The sequence below is a fragment of the Arvicola amphibius genome, chromosome 10 (assembly GCF_903992535.2).
Source record: "Arvicola amphibius chromosome 10, mArvAmp1.2, whole genome shotgun sequence".
Classification (NCBI taxonomy): Eukaryota; Metazoa; Chordata; class Mammalia; order Rodentia; family Cricetidae; genus Arvicola; species Arvicola amphibius.
The window spans coordinates 7,554,774-7,573,958 of NC_052056.1; the positions used below are offsets into that span (position 1 = coordinate 7,554,774).

General features: G+C 47.7%; 1 protein-coding gene across 4 annotated transcripts in view; it reads left to right on the top strand.

Annotated features, from left to right (window-relative positions):
- Urb1 (URB1 ribosome biogenesis homolog) overlaps positions 1-19,185 on the top strand; it is a 60,105-nt gene that overhangs the window by 29,539 nt on the left and 11,381 nt on the right. For all 4 annotated transcript variants that reach the window (XR_005287186.1, XM_038345916.1, XM_038345919.1 and 1 more), the window contains 12 exons: positions 718-911; positions 2,617-2,832; positions 3,640-3,819; positions 4,247-5,096; positions 5,647-5,845; positions 6,792-6,978; positions 9,438-9,496; positions 12,075-12,268; positions 13,398-13,508; positions 13,617-13,680; positions 14,529-14,700; positions 14,977-15,085. Coding sequence is in view for 3 of the 4 variants with exons in the window: in XM_038345916.1 (XP_038201844.1) it covers positions 718-911; positions 2,617-2,832; positions 3,640-3,819; positions 4,247-5,096; positions 5,647-5,845; positions 6,792-6,978; positions 9,438-9,496; positions 12,075-12,268; positions 13,398-13,508; positions 13,617-13,680; positions 14,529-14,700; positions 14,977-15,085 (2,535 nt within the window). In the remaining variant the exon portion in view is untranslated. The remainder of the gene's footprint in view (positions 1-717; positions 912-2,616; positions 2,833-3,639; positions 3,820-4,246; positions 5,097-5,646; positions 5,846-6,791; positions 6,979-9,437; positions 9,497-12,074; positions 12,269-13,397; positions 13,509-13,616; positions 13,681-14,528; positions 14,701-14,976; positions 15,086-19,185) is intronic.

The following is a 19,185-nucleotide window of genomic DNA, read 5'->3' on the forward strand; positions in this document are numbered from 1 at the left end:
GGATGTACAGGTGAGCCGGCTGCTGGCAGTGCAGTGCTTGAAGAATGTGTTCACATGTCCCCATGGAACCAGCTATTACCCTGAGCTTTTCTCAGGGTTACTCAGTCCTGCTTTCAGGATAAGGATGAATCTTGGCTATTTGTTGGGTTTCCCAAGTGTCTTAGACCTGAGAGCACTCATATATCATAGGAGTTCGGTAAACCTAAACTTTACCATAACACATGTGCCCCTGTGGCAGTGGCTTGAGGGTAAAAGTCTGTTTTCTGACCTTGTCGTAGGCAAATACAGACCAGGTGGCTCTTGTGGCTGTATTCCACAGGCCCAGGGATTATAGGCTGTTCTCATCTTATAGCTATGCCATCTGACAGAGTATCTGATGAACTGGGGAATGCTGCACTTGGAGAGGGAGTCAGGCGGTATGTGTTCCCAACTTACTCATGGGAAAGACAGGAGAGCTACCAGCAAGTCCCAGCTATACATATGCCTGGGTCTCCTATTCCAGGCTGGAAGACCTGATTTCAGAACATGTGTTCTCTATGTATTAAACTATAACCAGAACACTGCAGGAGCCTGCCCCTTCCATGGGGGCATCTGACCCTTCATGGAGCTGGCACTCAGTCTTCCGTGTCTGATGGGCATGTGGAAGGCAGCTGTGTCATTTTGTCACAGAAGCGGTCTAACTCTGCTCTCTACCCTGCCCACCTATTTCCTTTGTAGGGGAAAGCATCGTGACGTATCTGATTATGGTGCTGACTGACCTTCTCCATAGCCAGAGGGATCCCCTGGCCCTGTGTCTTCTGCTTCAGTCTTATGACAAGTTTGAGCCTGCCAGCCTGCTGTGCCATCAGCAGCTTGCCTGGTTTCACAGATACTACAGCCTCTGGATTCCTGAGCAAGCCCAGGAGGTCTTGGTGAGTTGCACTCGCTGCTCCTCCAAAGTGTTTCTTCCTGATGCTATAGCTGGATGTGCTGCTGCATGATCCAGTGCTGTACAGTTTACAGAGTGAGAGCCCAACCTTCCCATTTCCTCTGCATAAGAGAGGAGTGCCGGTCATCACTGCTCAGCTGGTGTGAGCGAGCAGCTCCCTGATGGCGATAATTGGCTCATCACTGTTTTGGCTTAGGACAAGAAGCGGCCTTTTCCTCTTCGCCCTTACCGAGTACAGTGGAGAGCTTGTCTCGGCTGTCTCCTGCGACCATAAGGTGCTTGGCCAGCAGACCTGTCCCGTCGGTGCTCCATGAGCTCCACGCCGAAACTGGGAGAGTAGTTGGCGAGGATTCTTGCTGTGATGCTGTGTGTCGAAACTTGGTGTGGATTTGTGTGGATTTGGTCCATTTCCATTGTGTTTAGAAATGCAGATAGCTTAGGACTTTTGTCTTGTGATGGTAGCCATGTTGATGGTGTACCACGTATATTTTAAACCATTTGCTCCACCTCCTCTAAGAGCTAGGTCAAGACTGATCACCCTTTATACACAAATGAGGAACCTAAGGTGCAGAGAACATCTGTGGACATAGACTGTTTGTTCCCGACTGTCCAGAACCGAAATAATCACACAGAAACTGTATTAATTACAACACTGTTTGGCCTATTAGCTTATGCATATTTCTAGCTCACTCTTATATCTTAAATTAACCCATTTCCATTATTTTATATTTTACCACTAATGGCCTACCAGCAAGGTTCCTGCATGTCTGTCTCTAGTGGCGGCTACATAGCTTCTCTTCAACTCCACCTTCTTTCTTCCAGCATTCAGTTTTCCCACCTAGTTCTAGTCTGCTAAGCCACTGGCTGAAAAAAGCTTTATTCATTAACCAATAAAAGCAACACATATACAGAAGGACTTCTCATACCAAACTTCCACCAGCAATTAGTGGTGGGGCAGGATTTGATCAGTTTGCTTCCAGAGCTGATGTCCAGACAGCCACTGTCACCCTCTGCACAGAGGCATGATTCCCACCAGTAAGCAAGCAGCTGAGTCCAGTGTCTCTTCTTCTGTGTGCTAGTGGGTGTCTACCCTCTCTTGAGTGGATCCCAGCTGAGATTTACTCTTCATGATGTTTAGTTAAACCTGGCTGCCAGGCCCTGACCACAGTGTGAACTAGTTAACAGGGATGGGTGGATCTTGAGATCAGCCTTTGTCACACTGTTCCAAGGGATGCTGCTGCTACGCTGGTCCGCAGACCATGCTTTGAGAGCCACTGAGCATCTGTGGCCTTGAGTTTGTGAGCTGAAAGAAGTCAAGTAGCCTAAGTCCCATGGGTGGATTTAGATGGTCGCTGGGTGGACCAGGACTGTTCTGGATCCTTCTTTTCCTTCTATCCATTTCCCAGTCCTTTTGACAAGATACTCGGGGCGGGTAGGTAGCTTGTAGCAGGGCTTTGCTTTGGGTGGTCCTTTCCTAGTTTCCAGCAGTTTGTCCTGGTAACAGCAGTGATCAGATCCCAATTTTGTGGCAGTCAGCTCCTCACTAAAAGGTCTGTTGACACCTCATGCTAGGTGCTCTGCACTCTGGGCAGGCATGCTTCAGGTGACATCAGGCTGTTGTCACCAGTGTGTGCAGCCTTCGCTTCTGAGGTAATTTCTTTTCCATTCTGTTCCTTTTGGTCCCTCAGCCGCTGCAGGTGCCCAACAGCTCTGTACCCCATGTCCCCCCATCTTCTTGCTTTTCCACCTTGCTGCAAACAGCGTATGAGAGCCACACCCTTGGGGACAAGAACGTTCAGACACAGCTGCTAGCTGCTGTCCCGTGTCTAGCCCTGCAGCACATGGTGCGCTCAGCCAAGCAGGTGCTGCTCTACCTCAGGAGCACGGTGGAGAACTTCGGCCAGGTCAGTGCTCTCCTCTTCCTGCAGAGTGTGCTCTTGTCTGAGTCTGCACCGCAGTGCCCATAATATACCACCAGGCAGACCCCAGCTCTGGAACCTGGGCTCTTGGCTCTGCTGCTCCTCTGCTGGGCCCTGTCCTCAAGCAGCCGTGCTGAGGCGGCCAGTGTGTGTCCTCAGCACAAGGGTCCTCCTGTGGTATCCTGGACAGTAGTGTGTAGCCAGGCCCACTCTTTCACGGTTTGTCAGTCTGCCAGCTCACTGTTGAACTTTCGGCTGGTGGGCTGTATAGCACTTTAGGTTTTGTTGTTGACCTGTTCCCCTTATTAAAAAATAACACAACCACACTTAATACATATTTGTTCATTTATTTACTTACTTATGTGCATGTGCTTGTTCATTTTTGTGCATGTGCGGGAGCATGCATGTTGAGCCCAGAGGATAACATGTAGAAATCAATTTTCCCCTTTTACATATGGGTCCTGGGGTCATCACTCTTGGTGACAAGTACCTATACCTGCTGAGCCATTTTTCCCTTTATTTTAGCCAAAGTTAACATTTGTATTTCACTGAGGTTTAGGAGCACAAGTTTCCTTTATCCCATGCTCCCCTAAATAGCAAGTATATATACACAAGTGCTTTCTTATGTACAGCTTAGGCCAATCTGGGAAGCATGGTGAGGGGAGACTGCCTCACAGTCCTGGAGGAAGACAGTCTCCGTGTATGAGTCCTGCCTTGTCGACCTGCCCCTCCAGTCTCCTGACTGCTGGCTAGTCAGCCCTTCCTTGTCTAAGGGTCACGTGTCTCTTACAGCTGGGCAGAGGTGAGGGCCCGGCCCGCCTGCAGCTTCTCCTGGACCTCCTTAAGCACCTGGTTGTCCACGCTGAGCAGCTGGACGCCCAGAACCAGCAGAAGGCGGAGGCCATCCATGCTGAGTCTGATCTCTTTTTGGACATGGAGTCCATGACTTCACTTGAGCTGGCTGCTGACAAGGTACCACTGGGTGCAGATAGTAGCTGTTCATTTCTGAATGTAACAACGTGTCCGCTGTAGAAGAGTAGAGGAATGTAGAAAACTATGGCCAAGATGCTGTAACCCCTGCCCAGGGATGACATCTTAATCTGGGTTCTGCCTTTCGATCACTCCTTTATAGCCAAGCCCACCCACAGCTTTTATTTGTACCTGTACTGACCCTCTTGAGTAGCTGTGTCCTGTGCTGACTGGGGCCTTGTGTAGCACATATGTGTGGCTGGATGCTGCAAGCTGGCCTGTGAGTGGCATCAAAACTTGGGGCTAAGATAGAGCAAGTTTGCAGAGTGCTTCCTGCCTTGTTTCCCTGAGAACACAGAATGTTTTCGGGTAGCTGTGGCCTCCCCCGCCCCTGTGTTACACATGAAATATGCCCCACCTTGTTTTTCAGACAGTAGAAGAGGTGCTGGTGGCCATCCTTAAACATCCCACACTGGAGAGTTGGTTTCTAGCCCTGGAGCGGAAAGCCTTGCCTCCACACACGCTTAGCCCCATCCTTGTGAAGCTCCTAGCAGCCCACTTCAGTGCAGGTGTCCTTCAGCTACTGGTGGCCAGTTCCCCAGTTCTCCATAAACTGGGTCAGTTGGGTCTCCTGGCAAAGTACTCAGAAGCCATTACCCAAAGTGTGTTGAAAGAGCTGGGCACCAGAACTGTGAACTCTGCTACAACACCCAAGACCCTGCCTCAGATGGAGGCCCTGCGGGAACTGCATCCATACATGGAAAGTGTCCAGATTCGAGAGGTCACACTGGCCCTGCTGGGCCTTCCAGAGGCTCACCTGCTGACCCAGCAAGCCGCACAGTCTCCAGAAAAGGAGAGACAACTGAGCAGTCTTGGGAAGACCCTGGTACAGCTATTGACGAGCAGCCCACAGGATCAGCTGCAGCGGAGTGAGCTCCTCTGGTGGGCCGAGTATGTTCGCGGTCTGGGGGCTCTGCTCCCCACTCTGGCCGAGCATGTGCTGGACACTGTATTCCTTCAGACTCTGCAGAGAGACCCGGTGCTGGCCTCTGTGGTCCCAGCTGACCTGCTTGAGTACTGCTTGGTCCGACGGACAGAGGCAGCCCTGGGCATTGCCAGCCTGCTCCTGCAGCATAGCAGCACCCACCTACTGAAGTTTGAGCTCTGGTGTGGGCAGCCTGGAGTGGGGCTCCTGCAGGAACATCTGGATGACTTCCTCCCCCTTATCCATGTGTATCTCCAGCACAGGACACAAGGATGCTTCATGCGGCCAACAGGAGGTATGGAAAGAGCTGGCTTTGGGCAGCTGGGAGTTTCTCCCTGAAAGGCAGAATGGCTTGCCATCTTAAACCCTGTCACTTGTGTTCTGGGGCATGGTACAGTTCTGTTGGTCCTGTAATCTCTTTAGGCTGAGAGTTGAGAATTTTCAACATTTCTCTGTCTCCTAACCTTGGGAATTGAGGTGTGGCTGCGGGTGTCTATCCATTCCTCATAAGAAGAGCAGGATAGGGTGGGCAGTAATTGGGGGTGGTTTGGCTGTTTCTGGTTGAGTGAAGTAACTGAGGGCTATGTCATCCTTTGTCCCATTACTCTGTCCTCTGCCTCAGGGAAGTTGGTGAGTTCCTACTGAGTCCAGGCAGTGTGAATCTAATTCTTTCCCCTGCTGAGCCTCAAGTCTGGCTCCGGTCGCCTCCAGCGTCGTCACTTATAGTAAACATAAAAGTGTTTCCCTTGTTGCTTTGTATTGTCCGTGCCAGGTGCTTCCTAGAGGGAGGTTCCCCACAGGCGCCCTGCACTGTGCACCTTAACCTCTGCTTTGTGTCTGCCTAGTGTGCTCTGCTGTCACTCCTGTCTTGAAGGCCCTATGGAGACAAGTGCGAGACAGGTTTTTCCATACTGATGGGCTCTCCAAACATGAGCTGCATCTGGAGTCCCTGGCTCAGCTCATTCCCTTTGCAAGAACCAAAGACCTGCATGTTCTCATGGACCATTTACCCAGCATGCTTCGGACCCTGAGTAGTCACAAGAGGTATGAGAGCCAAGGCCGTTCTTAGTGCCACTTTCTCTCTTTGCTGTGTGTAAAGTTAATGGAGCGCTGTCTTCCTGTTGTGCCAGTGGATGCCACGGCAGTTCTGACTAGAGCAGCCATGACGGCTGGAGAAGTGCATTGCTGCATGTGGAGGGCTGGCTGGGGTTGACACCCTAAGAGCATGTTCTAGTAGAGTGGCTTCCCCCAGAAGTTGCTTTGCAGTGTCTGCCTTGGGTGAGGTGGTGTGGTCTCTGATAATATTGGAATAGAACAGCCTTCCAGAAAAGCAACAGTTCTTGGATGTCATAGTAGGGAGGTGGGGGAGACCCTAGATAAGAACGAGTCTGGGGAAGCCCAGTGACTCATTGCAGTGAACATTTGCCAGTAAAGCTGACTGGACAAAAGGGGTATATTGTGTGACACAGAGCCTCCAGGGCCACCAGGACAAAAGAAGGAGAAGGAAGGGGTTGTTGTTGGGGGTTTGTTTGTTTGTTCCTTTTGTTTTGTTTGGTTGGTTGCTTTGTTTTGTTTTTAAATTTTCTTTCTTTGGGAGGACACTGCAGGGGTGAGGGGAGACTATGGGGGCAACAGGTGAGCAAAACTGGGGACATGATGTGAAATTCCCAAAGAATCAGTAAAGAAATTATGTTTAAAAATAATAACTGCCAACCCAGCATTCTATACCTAATGAAACGATGTCTGTCTGTCTGTCCCTCTCTCTTTCTCTCTCTCTCTCTCTCTCTCTCTCTCTCTCTCTCTCTCTCTCTCACACACACACACACACACACACACACGTCTCTGGAGAGACTGTCCTTTGTCTGGTGTGCTGCTCCCACTGTCGATGTGATGTTAAGTAAAAGTGGCCTGGGAGAGTGGGCAGTGCAGGCCTTTGTGCCTTACAGACAGCCTTAGAGATGTAACCCTGCCTCTTGGTCTCCTGCTGCAGTTGGATCGTGGCCGACTCTGTCTCAGCAGCCTTGGCAGAGTCAGCAGAGGAGCTGAGTGCCTGGAGGAAGACTCTTCTGGGGTCCTGTGTGCAGTGGCTGACTGTGTCCTTCAGTGCTAGGGAACCAGGGGATGAAAATACCCAGAAGCAAGAGAAGCCAATGCTGCTCCGATTAAGCGAGTTGTTGGTAAGCGCCTCTCCTTAGAGATCCTGGTTATGTGCTGAGGTGACATGTAGCCAGACTTCAAAGGTACATTTCCAGCTGTGTGTTATGACTGAGACCTCCGAGGAAATGAGGGAGCAGTGTATAGGGGCAGAGTAGGGGGACGGCACTGATTTGTAAGCCATCTTTATCGGGAGTGGATGTTGGATTTTACCAGATTTTTTTTTTCATCTATTGAGACTGTTTTTGATTAGTCTGTTAATGGGATGAATTTTATTAGTTAATGCTAAACCAGCCTTGTATTCCTAGGATAAAGTACTTGGTCATAGTGGAATAGCCTTGTTCTGTGTTGTTGAATTTGATTTGTTAATAAATTCCGCTAGGAATTTTTGCTCCTGTGTGTATAAGGAATAGTCATGTTTCATGTATCTTTTCTGTGAGGACTCTGTGTTGGGTGAGGCAGGTCTCACAGGATGAATTGGGGAAAGTTTCCCTGGGTTTAAAATTCAAGCTGACAGTTATTTTTTCTTAACTATTTTATCAGTACTGCTTTCTTATGAATTACTTAGTTTTCCGTAAGAAATCTGTCATTCTTACTTTCATTCATCAATTCATGGCACTTTTTTCCCCTGTGGCTGATTTAGGGTTTTTTGGAAATGTGGGCTGAGCAGTTTGCTTATGATGACCCATAGGCTTTCCATCCCTAGTTTCTTAAGCACTGGGTTCAGGAAGCGCTCTCTGCAGCTTAGTGATTGTTATAAACTTTAGAGATGATCTGCGTTGATTCCCTTCTGTTAAAGTTGCCCTTTGAAAATGTGATGTTTTGTATAGAAACAGTACCTTAGAAGTTAGTAGTCGCCCCGGAGGTATGGCATAGAGCTTCCACATGTGCCCCATAACTCGATCATGTAAAGCCCCAGTGGAGAAGGGTTCCCGTGGCTACCAGTCTAACTGCTTGATGGTTTTATTTGTGGGTTCATTATGAATCACAAAGTGATGTGTGTGTGTGTGTGTGTGTACATATATACATATACAATATATGTATACACACACATATAAAGAAATTACACAAGCTGTACTTTCAGACTTAATTTGTTATGTTGCAGGTTTGTAAATTTAAAGTAACAGGAGCCCAAACATGACATAATTTCAATATGAACCCTTCAGTGTCTCTTCTCCTGGTTAAATAATACTTTATAGATATTCCATGGACGATGTCTAACACCCTCTCCTCCAATCCCATGAAAATTTAAATTTACTGGGTTTTGTGATCATAAAGCTAACAAACATAGCAACTGCAGAAATCAGCAGTGCAGAGCGGGGTGGGGCTGAGAGGCAGAGTGCAGGCTTAGCGCTGCAGTCCCTGCTCCCCACCCACAGTGCCCTGCCACCAGCACCAGGAAAAGCAAGAAAACTACAGGAGGCTGTTGCACCGTGTCAGGTGAATCCTCCTCCTCAAGGTGCTCTATCTCTGCATGCGTGTAGTTGAGATAAAACTGAATCTGGAGTGTTAGAAGCTCCCTCGCAGCCATGTCCAGAGGTTTTGTCTACAGATTATCCTACATCCTGTCAAACTCAGCACTGAGCACCATAGTCCCTCTGTGCATTTGATCGGTTACATCCAGGTGAATTCCTGAAAGAGCAATTGCTTGGGCATAGAGAGCAGGACTTAAGAATGTGATGAGTCAGAGAAGTCCTCAGTGGATGGTCCAGTGCTCTGGGAGTCCTTCCCAGTCTTTGTCACTGAGGACTCCAGGCATGGCTTAGCTGCTGCCTCAGGGCAGACCTCTTCCCTTTGTGCAGTGTCTCCTGGGTAGGGTGAGCATGTCCTCTGAGTAGTCTCCTCAGTGAGAGGCTGGATGTGAATCCACTAGTGCTGCCTGACAAGACAGCATAGAAACATAACAGGACTGCTCCGGAAATGTTGCCTTGCATGTTTGGTGTGCTAGTAAAATGTTAGTGCTGTTTTTCAAATAATGAAACAAGGGTTTGTAGCTCAGTGGGTAGAGCTCTTGCTCAGCATGCACAAAACCCTGGGTTCCATCACCAGCATGGAATAAGCACCTCTAATCTTAGCACTCAGGAAGCAGGGGCAGGATGATTCGAAGTTCAAGCTCATCCCCAGTTAGTTCAAGGCTAGTTCCATGAGACCCTGTCTCAAACAGAGCCCCATAATGGTTTGGGTACTTATATTTGCTGTTAAACCCCAAATCTGCATGTTAGTCTTCGTTGTAAGATCCTGTTAGTGTCAGCAGGAATGGCAGTAGGTGGCTGGAGCAGCTGCAGGGCAGGCTGACAGACAGTAGGAAGGATAGCAGCAGGGCTTTTCGTAGCCCTGATTCAGAAGGTTATAGAGAAGAACCGGAGCTCATTCACTGCCCCCTGAAGACTGCACTCTGGAGCCATCAGTGTTTCCAGCTCACTGACATGTTTCATGTTCATTTTTGTTTGCTTTTTTTTTTTTTTTTTTTTTTTTTTTGTAGCACGCACTTAAAGAGGTTGAACCTGGTGACTGGCAGCAGTTTGTGAAGACAGGACTCAAGTAAGTTAATTTGACTTTCCTGGTGCCGTTTAGAAAGATGTGGGTGTTCCAACCATGCAGGTCTCTTTAGCTTGTCATTAAAGTACCTGTCACAGCATAGCTGTTGCCTTGTCTGTAGAGAAGAAAAACATCTTTAAAACACAGAAGTGGAAATGGCGTGATAGTGCATGTCTGTCATGTGGGACTTGGGAGGAATTTCGAAGTCATCCTCACTCAGCTACATAGCAGGCTCAAGGCCAGCCTGGGCTGCATGAAACAATCTCAAGTAAACAAAACAGGCTGGCAAGATGACAATCTTGAGTTTGATTCTGGCCCAGGACCCACTTGTTCTGACCTCCATATGCATGCTCTGACATGTGTGCATGTGCACACACTCACACACTCACACAGTGAGTAAAAATGTTACAGTTTTCTCTATTATTCCTAAAGAATTCGCGTCTCCTCTCTGCCCAGCTACACGCTTGTCATCCTCTGCTTATTTTGTGGTTTTGTTTTCTTGTTTTTGTGAATTTGATTGTTTTGTCAGTACTGGGGCTTGAACCCAGGGCCTTACAAATGCTAGACCAGTGTTTTATAGCACTGAACTGTAGCCACCAGTCCCATTATGAAGCAGTGTGTGTTCTGTTCCACGGCATAGTATATTTTCGCATGTGTTTGATATTTTAAACATTCATATCATTCTTTGCCTTTGTTTTTCTTTTTACCCAGATGTTTCTAGTTTAATACAGATACAAAAGTCATCCATTTTCACTACTGTATAGAATTCCATCTTTATTATTTAGCAGTTTCCTGCTGGTAGATATGAGGCTGTTCCCTGAGCCCTCCCTACCTGAATGGGCCCTGCAATGACTCCCATATGTCAGAGTGTGCATGTTGATACCCATTTACATTAGTGCTGGTGGAGGACCTGCTGAATGTTAGTCTCAGCACACTTTGAGTGTCACCAGAGGAGCAGAGTTGAGAAACTTTGTGTTCCCTGTAGCGAATGTAGCGAATGTGTGACCTAGCTCACATTTGCTGTGGTTAGACTCTTTAGTTTGGTGCTCAGAGAACCATGAAGTGTTGTATGACACCTGTAATCTTCATTTCATGATCACTGGTGATGTTCAGCATCCAGAGAAAATGTCATGCAGAAGAAAGAAGTAAAGGACGGTTCTAGGTTGAATACTGTCATTGTCATTATTTCTTCTCTTTTTAAAGATTCACATATGTATGTATGTATGTATGTATGTATGTATGTATGTATGTATGTATATGAGTGCTCTGTCTGTTTGCCAGAAGGCATTGGATCTCATTGTAGATGGTTGGGAGCCATCATGTAGGTGCTGGGAATTGAGTCCAGGTCCTCTGGAAAAGTAGCCAGTGCTCTTAACCACTGAGCCGTCTCTCCAGCCCCTTCTCCTCTCCATCCTCCTTCCCTCCCTCCCTCTTTCCCCCTCCCCCCTTTTTCTTTTTTGGCCTTTTGAGGTAGAATCTCACTCTGTAGCCCAAGCCTCTCCAACTCTGACCCTCTCCCAAGTGCTGGGGTCACGGGTGTGCACTATCACACCTCTTCTGTTTCAAGCTCCTCCGTGTGCAGGGGACCTGATGCAGCCCTGCCCAGCCTACTCTCCCTTGGTTGATGTGGGGCTTTCCTCTGTATGCTGTGAATGCCATTGCTTCTTAAAGAAGCTGCATTGGGCCTGTTGCAGTGCAGAATAGGGCAAGGCAGGAATTCTAAGCAGAGAGAGGAGGAGAGAGTAGTAGCCGCCACAGGAGACAGACACTGGACCCCCAACAGAGCTTTACCTGTAGTCCACAACCACATGACGATACACAGATTAATAAAAATAGGTTAATTTAAGATATAAAAGTTAGCCAAAAATATGCCTAAGCTAATAGGCCAAGCGGTGTTTTAGTAATACAGTTTCTGTGTGATTATTTCAGGTCTGGGCAGCCAAAAAACAGCCTCTAACTACACTTGATGCAGCTCAGAACTTTCTATTTTCTTCAGAACAAGTATAGGAACATCCTAATGCTCTATGGAGAGAGCTACAAGGATTTTTCATAGATTCTCGCTCTAGTGGGGTTTGAAGGGATTTAAGGCATAGCTCAGTATAGTTCAAATGGCTGAAGAACCAACGTAGAGGGACCTATTAGGATCCATGCAGAGTCCTGTGGTCCTACTCAGCTCTTCTGCCTGCTGACTATCTAAATGGAAAGTTCTTTTTGATGTATGTGTCGCAGAAAACTCAGGCACATGCCACATAGGATGGTTTGCTCAAAGGTCACTGCGTGTTAGTGATCTCACATGAGGTTGTGTAGCTAGGGATGTAGCTGTCTGAGTCTCTGTGCGCCCATCCTGTGATGTCTGTATCATGACAGACTCTCCTCATGATGTCGGTTAGTGATCCCTGCCATAGAGGACAGGTAGGACAGTGATTAAACAAGGACAAGGCCATGCCACTGACAACCCAGGGGTGAATGCATACTCTGTAAGATTCTCAACTCTGTACTTTCGGAACTCTAAGAACAAAGTCTGTTTCTTAAACAATAAACTTTCCTTTGTGACACGCATTTCCTTTGGCTTATCTCCCAGATTTCGGTACCAGGACCTCACCTTTTTGAAGACTCTGCTTGATGCCACAAAGCTCCTGTATAGTCCAGAAAGCTCTGTGCACACAAAGCTTGTCCAGCTTCCGGTGGTCCACATGATGCTCACCCAGCATTCTCTGTTTTTGCCAACCATGCTGACATCTGAAGAAGAGGAAAATCTGGACAGTCAAGTAAAAGGTGACCCCACACTCTGCCTCCCAGCTCCGTGGCAGCTGTCGTCTTCCGTTTTTTTTTTGTTTTGTTTTGTTTTTGTTTTTTTGGGTTTTTTTTTTTTTTTTGTTTTGTTTTTTCGTTTTTCGAGACAGGGTTTCTCTGTGGCTTTGGAGCCTGTCCTGGAACTAGCTCTTGTAGACCAGGCTGGTCTCGAACTCACAGAGATCCGCCTGCCTCTGCCTCCCCAGTGCTGGGGTTAAAGGCGTGCGCCACCACCGCCGGCATCTTCCGGTTTCTTCCAGCTAGCCGTGCACCATTTGTTTCCAGAGTGTCGTCACGGGGTCTCTGTGTCTGTCAAATCCAGGGTCCAGGCGTGCTCCTGTCTTCAAAGTGACACAGAAGTCGCCACTGTCTTGAAGGCTTTGTGTGGTTTATGGAGGCTCTGGGAGGTCGTGTGACCCTGTCACGAGCTGCTGTTAAAAGCCTGGGGATTAGGAGAGGATGACGGGGATGGGGAACAAGTGTGGACATCTGTCCTGCGAGGTCTGAGGGAAGGCTGAATGGAAGCGGGAAGGGTTTGGACTTCCCTGGTGGTAGCGCACTGCTGTCTTTTCCAACAGGGCTTACACTCTGTGTCCAACTCCGTAGGCATGGACTTGTGCTCGTGAGTCCTGAGTGCAGTGTAGACTGTGAGGCTGAATGTCCCTGCCCACTCAAGGCAATGCCGTGTAGAGACAAAGCCATCACCCCGGGGTCTGAGTGTCATAAAGAGTTGGTTAAAGACAGAAAACGGTTAGATGCCAATTATTGGTACAGTAGTTAAAAAGTAAAATGGGCTCCACACCCCATGCAGGCAGGAGTATAAATGCTGGAGGTTGAGATAGCATAACCAGGGAGTATGCTTAGATCTTAAAATCTTACGTTTTTAAAAATTTTGGTGGAAAGGGGTGGGTAGACCCTGAGCCTAAGGCCTGTGAGACTCTAGGGAGATGGTGATTCTGAAGATGTTATTACAAGAAGGCGTGGGATTCTGGCGAGGAGACTGATGGATGCCCAAAGTCCAGCCTACTCAGAAAGGATAGTACCAGCTTCCAGAACCTCTGCTGTCCTGAGACTGTCTCCTTGGTACTATGTCCTGTGTTGTTTCTTCCAGAAGCCCTGGTGGACCTGATGTCCACAGTGGTGAGGATGTGCCCTTCTGTCTGTGAGAGCAGCCACTTTGCCGTGCTACTTGGGACCTACAGTGCCACACTTAGTGTCTTGGGTGAGGAGGACTTGATGTCCAGGCTGTGTGGACAGGGCTGGTGGGATATACCCTCTCCTGTATTTGAGGGGTTCAGTTTCCTAAAAGTGACCTTCATTTGTCTTCTAGACCAGAAGATTTTACTTCTCCTTCGGGCATATGAACAGAACCACCTCAGTCTCATCAGCTTCAGGTGAGTGTTGGCTCCATGGGTGGTCATGAACAGAAGGACAGTGGGACATGGGGCCCAGTGATGAAGCCCCCTCTTCAGGGAGCTCTAGATTTGAGCCTTCTCATTCCTTTTTGTTGTTGTTTTAAACTATTAGTATATTTGTATTCCTTACTTTGTATAAGTGTAGTCATAGGTGTAGCATGTTCATGCCACAGTGCACACTTGGGGGTCTAGAACAAAGCCTCCACTTCCCAGACCCACACCATAGCAGCTGCCCTGTCTCTTAGACATCTGCGGGCAGCTGCAGGGGATACCGGACTGCACAGAGTGGGTTCTCCAGGCAGGATTGACCAAACACTTGTGCAGCGGTCCTGTGGGCAGTCTGAGTTCAGGATCCTGTAGCTGTTTTAGCCTGGCTTGGAGCCACACCCCATCATGTAGAGTCCCTGCTCTGCTACTCGTCCGTTGGCAAGTGAGTGGCCATGCAACTTCCCCAGTCCTTTCAGTACTTATTCCTCCCACTGCACAGGAGGTGGCAATGCAAGCTAAGGGATCATCGCACAGAATAAGTGAATCAATGTGCGCAAAGGGTCAGAGTCAGGCCAGATATACACCAAGAGTAGTGTGTGGGTGCTGACTTCTGCTGCCATCACCAGCTGTCCCTGCACCTCCAGCAGCCCCATCACCAGCTGTCCCTGCACCCCCAGAAGCCCCATCACCATCATGCCCATTTCAGAAGCTGTTGAGGATGAAGTGATAGAGCACGCATGCTTATCCAGAGTGGCACTTGGCTTGAGCTAGGATCTTGATGGTGGGGTTGTTGTTCCTGGTGGATCCTGTGACCAGTCTGCACTCCTCTCTGGCTCTAGGGTTCTGCTGTGGGGCCCAGCGGCTGTGGAACATCACAAGACTTGCCGAAGCCTAGGCAAGTCACTGTGGCAGCAGCCAAGTGTCGGGGACATCCTCCGCCTCCTGGACCCTGACCAGATGATGCAGACCATCCTGCACTTCCCACAGTACCGGAGGCTGCTGCCCACTGAGGTGTGGTCTGCTCTTCTCCCCTCCCCCTTGCCATTCCAACTTTGTACAGAGGTACAGACTGTGCCCCCATGTCCATACTGAAACTGGGTCCCACTGGTCCCATTATTTTATTAATTACCCCTCCCCCACAAGCTTATCTTGAAACAAATCTCAACGATAACATTACCATGTGAAAACTTTGCTTTTTATAGAACTTCTTAGGCTTATGTGCTCTGACAGTGGGGTCAGCATTCAAATGATCAGCGTCCATGATCATGTTGGCTTGGGCTGTTTCAGGACACAGGGGAGCCACTGGTGTTTAAGGATAACACTGCGCGAGTGGACCTTGACAGCCTCTATGACCCCTGCTTTCTTCTCCATCTCTTTGGGGAACTGACCAGGCCAGGTGAGTGTGCCCGCCTCCTGCGGCCAGGCCAGGTGAGTATGCCGGCCTTCTGCAGCCAGATTGCTGTTAATTGTTATCACGGCTCCCAGGTTAGTCCTGAGTCAGAAAAACCATTCTTTTAGTATAGACAGCTTGTTTGTTCCCAGCCTCCCAGACCCTAATAATCACACATTAATTGCAACACTGTTTGGCCTATTAGCTTAGGCTTCTTACTAACTAACTCTTACATCTTAAATGAACCCGTTTCTATTAATCTTTGTATCGCCACCAGGCTGTGGCTTACCAGAAAGGTTTTGACTTCGGCAGCTACATGGCTCCTCTTTGATTTCGCCTACTCTCTCTATATATCTCTGTTCAGATTTCCCATCTGGCTTTACTCTGCTAAGCCATTGGCCCAAAAAACTTTATTCATCAACCAGTGAAAGCACCACATATACAGAAGGACATCCCACATCATTTTAGGGTTTTATTTGTCTTGAATGTGTGGCTGGGTTCTTCAGCACCAAATCGGGGGCCTAGGGACACACAGTCCTTTCTCGGGCCTAGAGCCTTGAGCTGTTGCCAGGCTTTTCAGCAAGCACCTTTATCCTCTAAGCCATCTTGCCTGCCTGTGGATTAACTTAATGTTATGTTCAAGGTCTTTAGCTATGCTTATTTGGAAGAACAAGGGATATTGATTCTTTTTTCCAGAATTGAGAATTTAATTTAATTAAATTTAATGTTGGACATGCATTCATGTTTTAAAATTTAGATGATAGAAAATTAAAATGTTAAGGCGCACAGTCAAAAACTGCTACATCTGACTTCTAGACATGGCTTCCCTTTTTTTTATTTATTTGCACATGTGTGTAGCAAGAGGCCCCAGCAGTCTGTTTGCAATTCCACCATGGTCAGGTATTGCTGACCTTGTCCTAAGTCAGGCCCTTGATTCTTCTGTCTTACTGCTCCACTTTCCGCCCTTTGAGGAGATTGCGAACCTGTTTTCATAACCTTACTACCCCCCACCCCCACTTTGAGTGCTTGCCCAAGAGACAGGCCAGCCAAGGCTGTTAGCAGTGGCAGTGACAGATGCCTCTTCCACAGCAGCTCTGGTGCAGACAGAAGGGGCTGCATCTGCCAAGGCAGCCAGCACAGGGTGAGCCAAGTGCCACTGCCAAGTGCCCAGCGCACCAGCCCTGTGGACTCTGCTCTCTGTAAAGAACCTTTTACAGTTTGTGACCGGGGATGTCATATAAAAGACGCTGAGGTGCACTTCCTGGAGTTCAGAGCCACAGTTACCATGACTGTCCACTGGCCCTGGGTGCGTTTGATGCTCTCTGCAGTCATTGTCCTGGCTAAGCCGTCTCAGGGTTTGAAAACTGTCCAAAAGGTTCTTAAGATAGAGCAGCATTTATAACCACTTTTAAATAGCCGTATATTTTCTATACCCAAGGGCCTCCTTTTTCCATAAGTACAAAGCCAAGACCATAGAGCAGCAAAGTCACAAAATAGGACGTTAATTTTTCCTCATGGACATGTGGAAAATTCATTTGTCTTAGAGTGTCAGTAGCTACTAAAGTTATGCCAGCCATCAGAGCTTTAGCTTTTCTCGTTGAGTGTAAATTAAATGTTTGGACTGTTCTCTCTCCCAAACATACTCTGTTTATGAGTACATAGTTATCTCTTAACTACCTTTGTTTTCCAAAACATGTTATTTTTATCTACAGTTTGGTGCTTTAAAAAACTTCCTAGTTCTCTTTCCATATCAGAATTCATCAGCTGTTAGAGATTGTGAATCTGAGTCTGTACATTACCTGGTTGTTCCTTCCAGTCTGTGCTTTAACATCAAGTAGGTTCTCATAAGCAGTGTGTACTTAGTAATGAGTTCTGGTTTTAATCTGACCATCTCTCTTTTAGTTGAAGTGTGTACAGTGTGTATACCTAATGAAATCATAGTTTTGATGCAGTTTTATCTTTTCTAAGGGTGGGAGTGATTGCTTTAGGACTCTTGTCATATGGTTGATCACAGTTCACCCTCCAGCCAGATCGCTTTACTTCATGCATTGTGTAAGGGGCTAACCATAGCACAGGCCATTTCTCCTCCTCAGTGTTTAGGTAGGTTTCTGTTGCTGTGATAAAGCACTATGACCAAAAAGCAAGTTGGGGAGGAAAGGGTTTATTTGGCTCACACTTCCAGATGATAGTCCTTGATTGAAGTAAGTCAAGACAGGCACTCAAGCAGGCAGGATCCTGGAGGCAGGAATTGATGAAGAGGCAATAGAGGGTGCTGCTTACTGGCTTGATGCCCATGACTTACTCAGCTCACTTTCTTACAGACCCAGGGATAGCACCATCCGCTATGGCTGGGCCCTGCTTCTTCAGTCCCTAACTTAAAAAATGCTCTTCAGGCTTGGGTACGGCCCAGACTTATGGAGGCATTTTCTTGAGGCTCCCTTCTTTCAAATGACTATAGCTTGTGTCAGGTTGATAAAACCAGCCAGTGCCCTTGACTTTTGTACCATTCTCAAACCCTTGCTTTGTTACCTGTGAACCTCACGATTGTTTCTTCGTTACCTATGAACCTCACGGTTGTTTCTTTGTTACCTGTGAACCTCGTGATTGTTTCTTCGTTACCTGTGAACCTCGTGATTGTTTCTTCGTTACCTGTGAATCTCACGGTTATTTCTTCGTTACCTGTGAACCTCATGGTGTTTCTTCGTTACCTGTGAACCTCACGGTTGTTTCTTCGTTCTTGGACTTGAGTTCTCATGGTTTTCTCTGTGTCGCGTTTGCACTGCTGGAGCTCCTGCACTGTGCAGCCCGCTGGGGTGGCTTGAGAGGCGGAGGCCCTGTATCTGCAGGTCTTGCCTCTGTATTTGCGTTCAGATAGTTTCCACTGCAGTCTTCTAAGTCACTGGCCTGTTCTGATCTTGGTCAGTGCACTTCCTGTGGGTGACGTTTTTCATCAGGACCATGGGTCAGCTCTGTCCTGCCAACTGCTCCTAAATACACAGAGCCTTATTATTAATTATAAGTGCTTGGCCCATAGCTTAGACCTGTTTTTAGCTAGCTCTTAACCTAAATTTGCCATTTCTATTTATTTGTTTCCAAGTGGCTCATGACTTGTTACCTCATTTTGTACACATCCTGCTTCTTCTGCATATGGCTGACGACTCCTTCATCTCTATCCTCCTTGGATGTGGGATTCCCTTCTGTATGCTGTAAATATGCTTATTACCATTGGTTAATAAAGAAGCTGCTTTGGGCCTATGACAGTGCAGAATAGGGTAAGGCAGGAATTCCAAGCAGAGAGAGGAAAAAAGAAGGTGGAGTCAGGGAAACACCATGTAGCCGCCACAGGAGACAGGTGCTGGGTGGAGCCTTACCGGTAGGTCACAACCATGTGGTGATCACAGATTAATAGAAATGGGTTAATTTAAGATATAAGAATTAGCCAGGAATATGCCTAAGCTATTGGCCAAGCAGTGTTGTAATTAATACAGCTCCTGTCTGATTATTCTGGGTCTGGGTGGCTGGGAATGAACAAGCAGTCTCCGCCTACACTCCTTCCCAGCATTCTCTCAGTTTGACTTTCACACATAACTTCTTCCTGCCTAGCTATTAGTTAGTCCACTCTTTTATTTTTTATTAAATCACTGAGAGTAATAAATATTCACAGCGTACATAAAGGATTATTCAACAGCAACTTTCAACTTGAGTATCCCAACAACCGCCTCCAGAAACTGCTGGTTTCCTCCTTCTCTCCACCTGTGTCTTAGCGGGCGCCGTCTTTGCTTCAGCTTTCAGTTATTGCATTGACAGTCTAGCCCAAGAGTGTTCATGGAAGACACTCGCCTCCGTCCGCCTCTGTTAGTTCCTGTGGGGCACTGGCTGCTCAGCCTGAAAAGCCTCTTCATGGAGAATTACCACCAGGGTACTCAGTTTTCAGCGAGGGAAACAGCTCTCTCTGAAGTTTTTTAACAGAACTATTCCTGGGGAAAGGAAGGCCTGAGTTCCCACTAAAGTGGAGCTGACAAAATACAGGTTCTGTTGGTGAGCATCAAGCTGTCTGGGATTGGGCCCCCTGTGTGTGATCCAGCTGTCTTGTACTTTCTCATAGC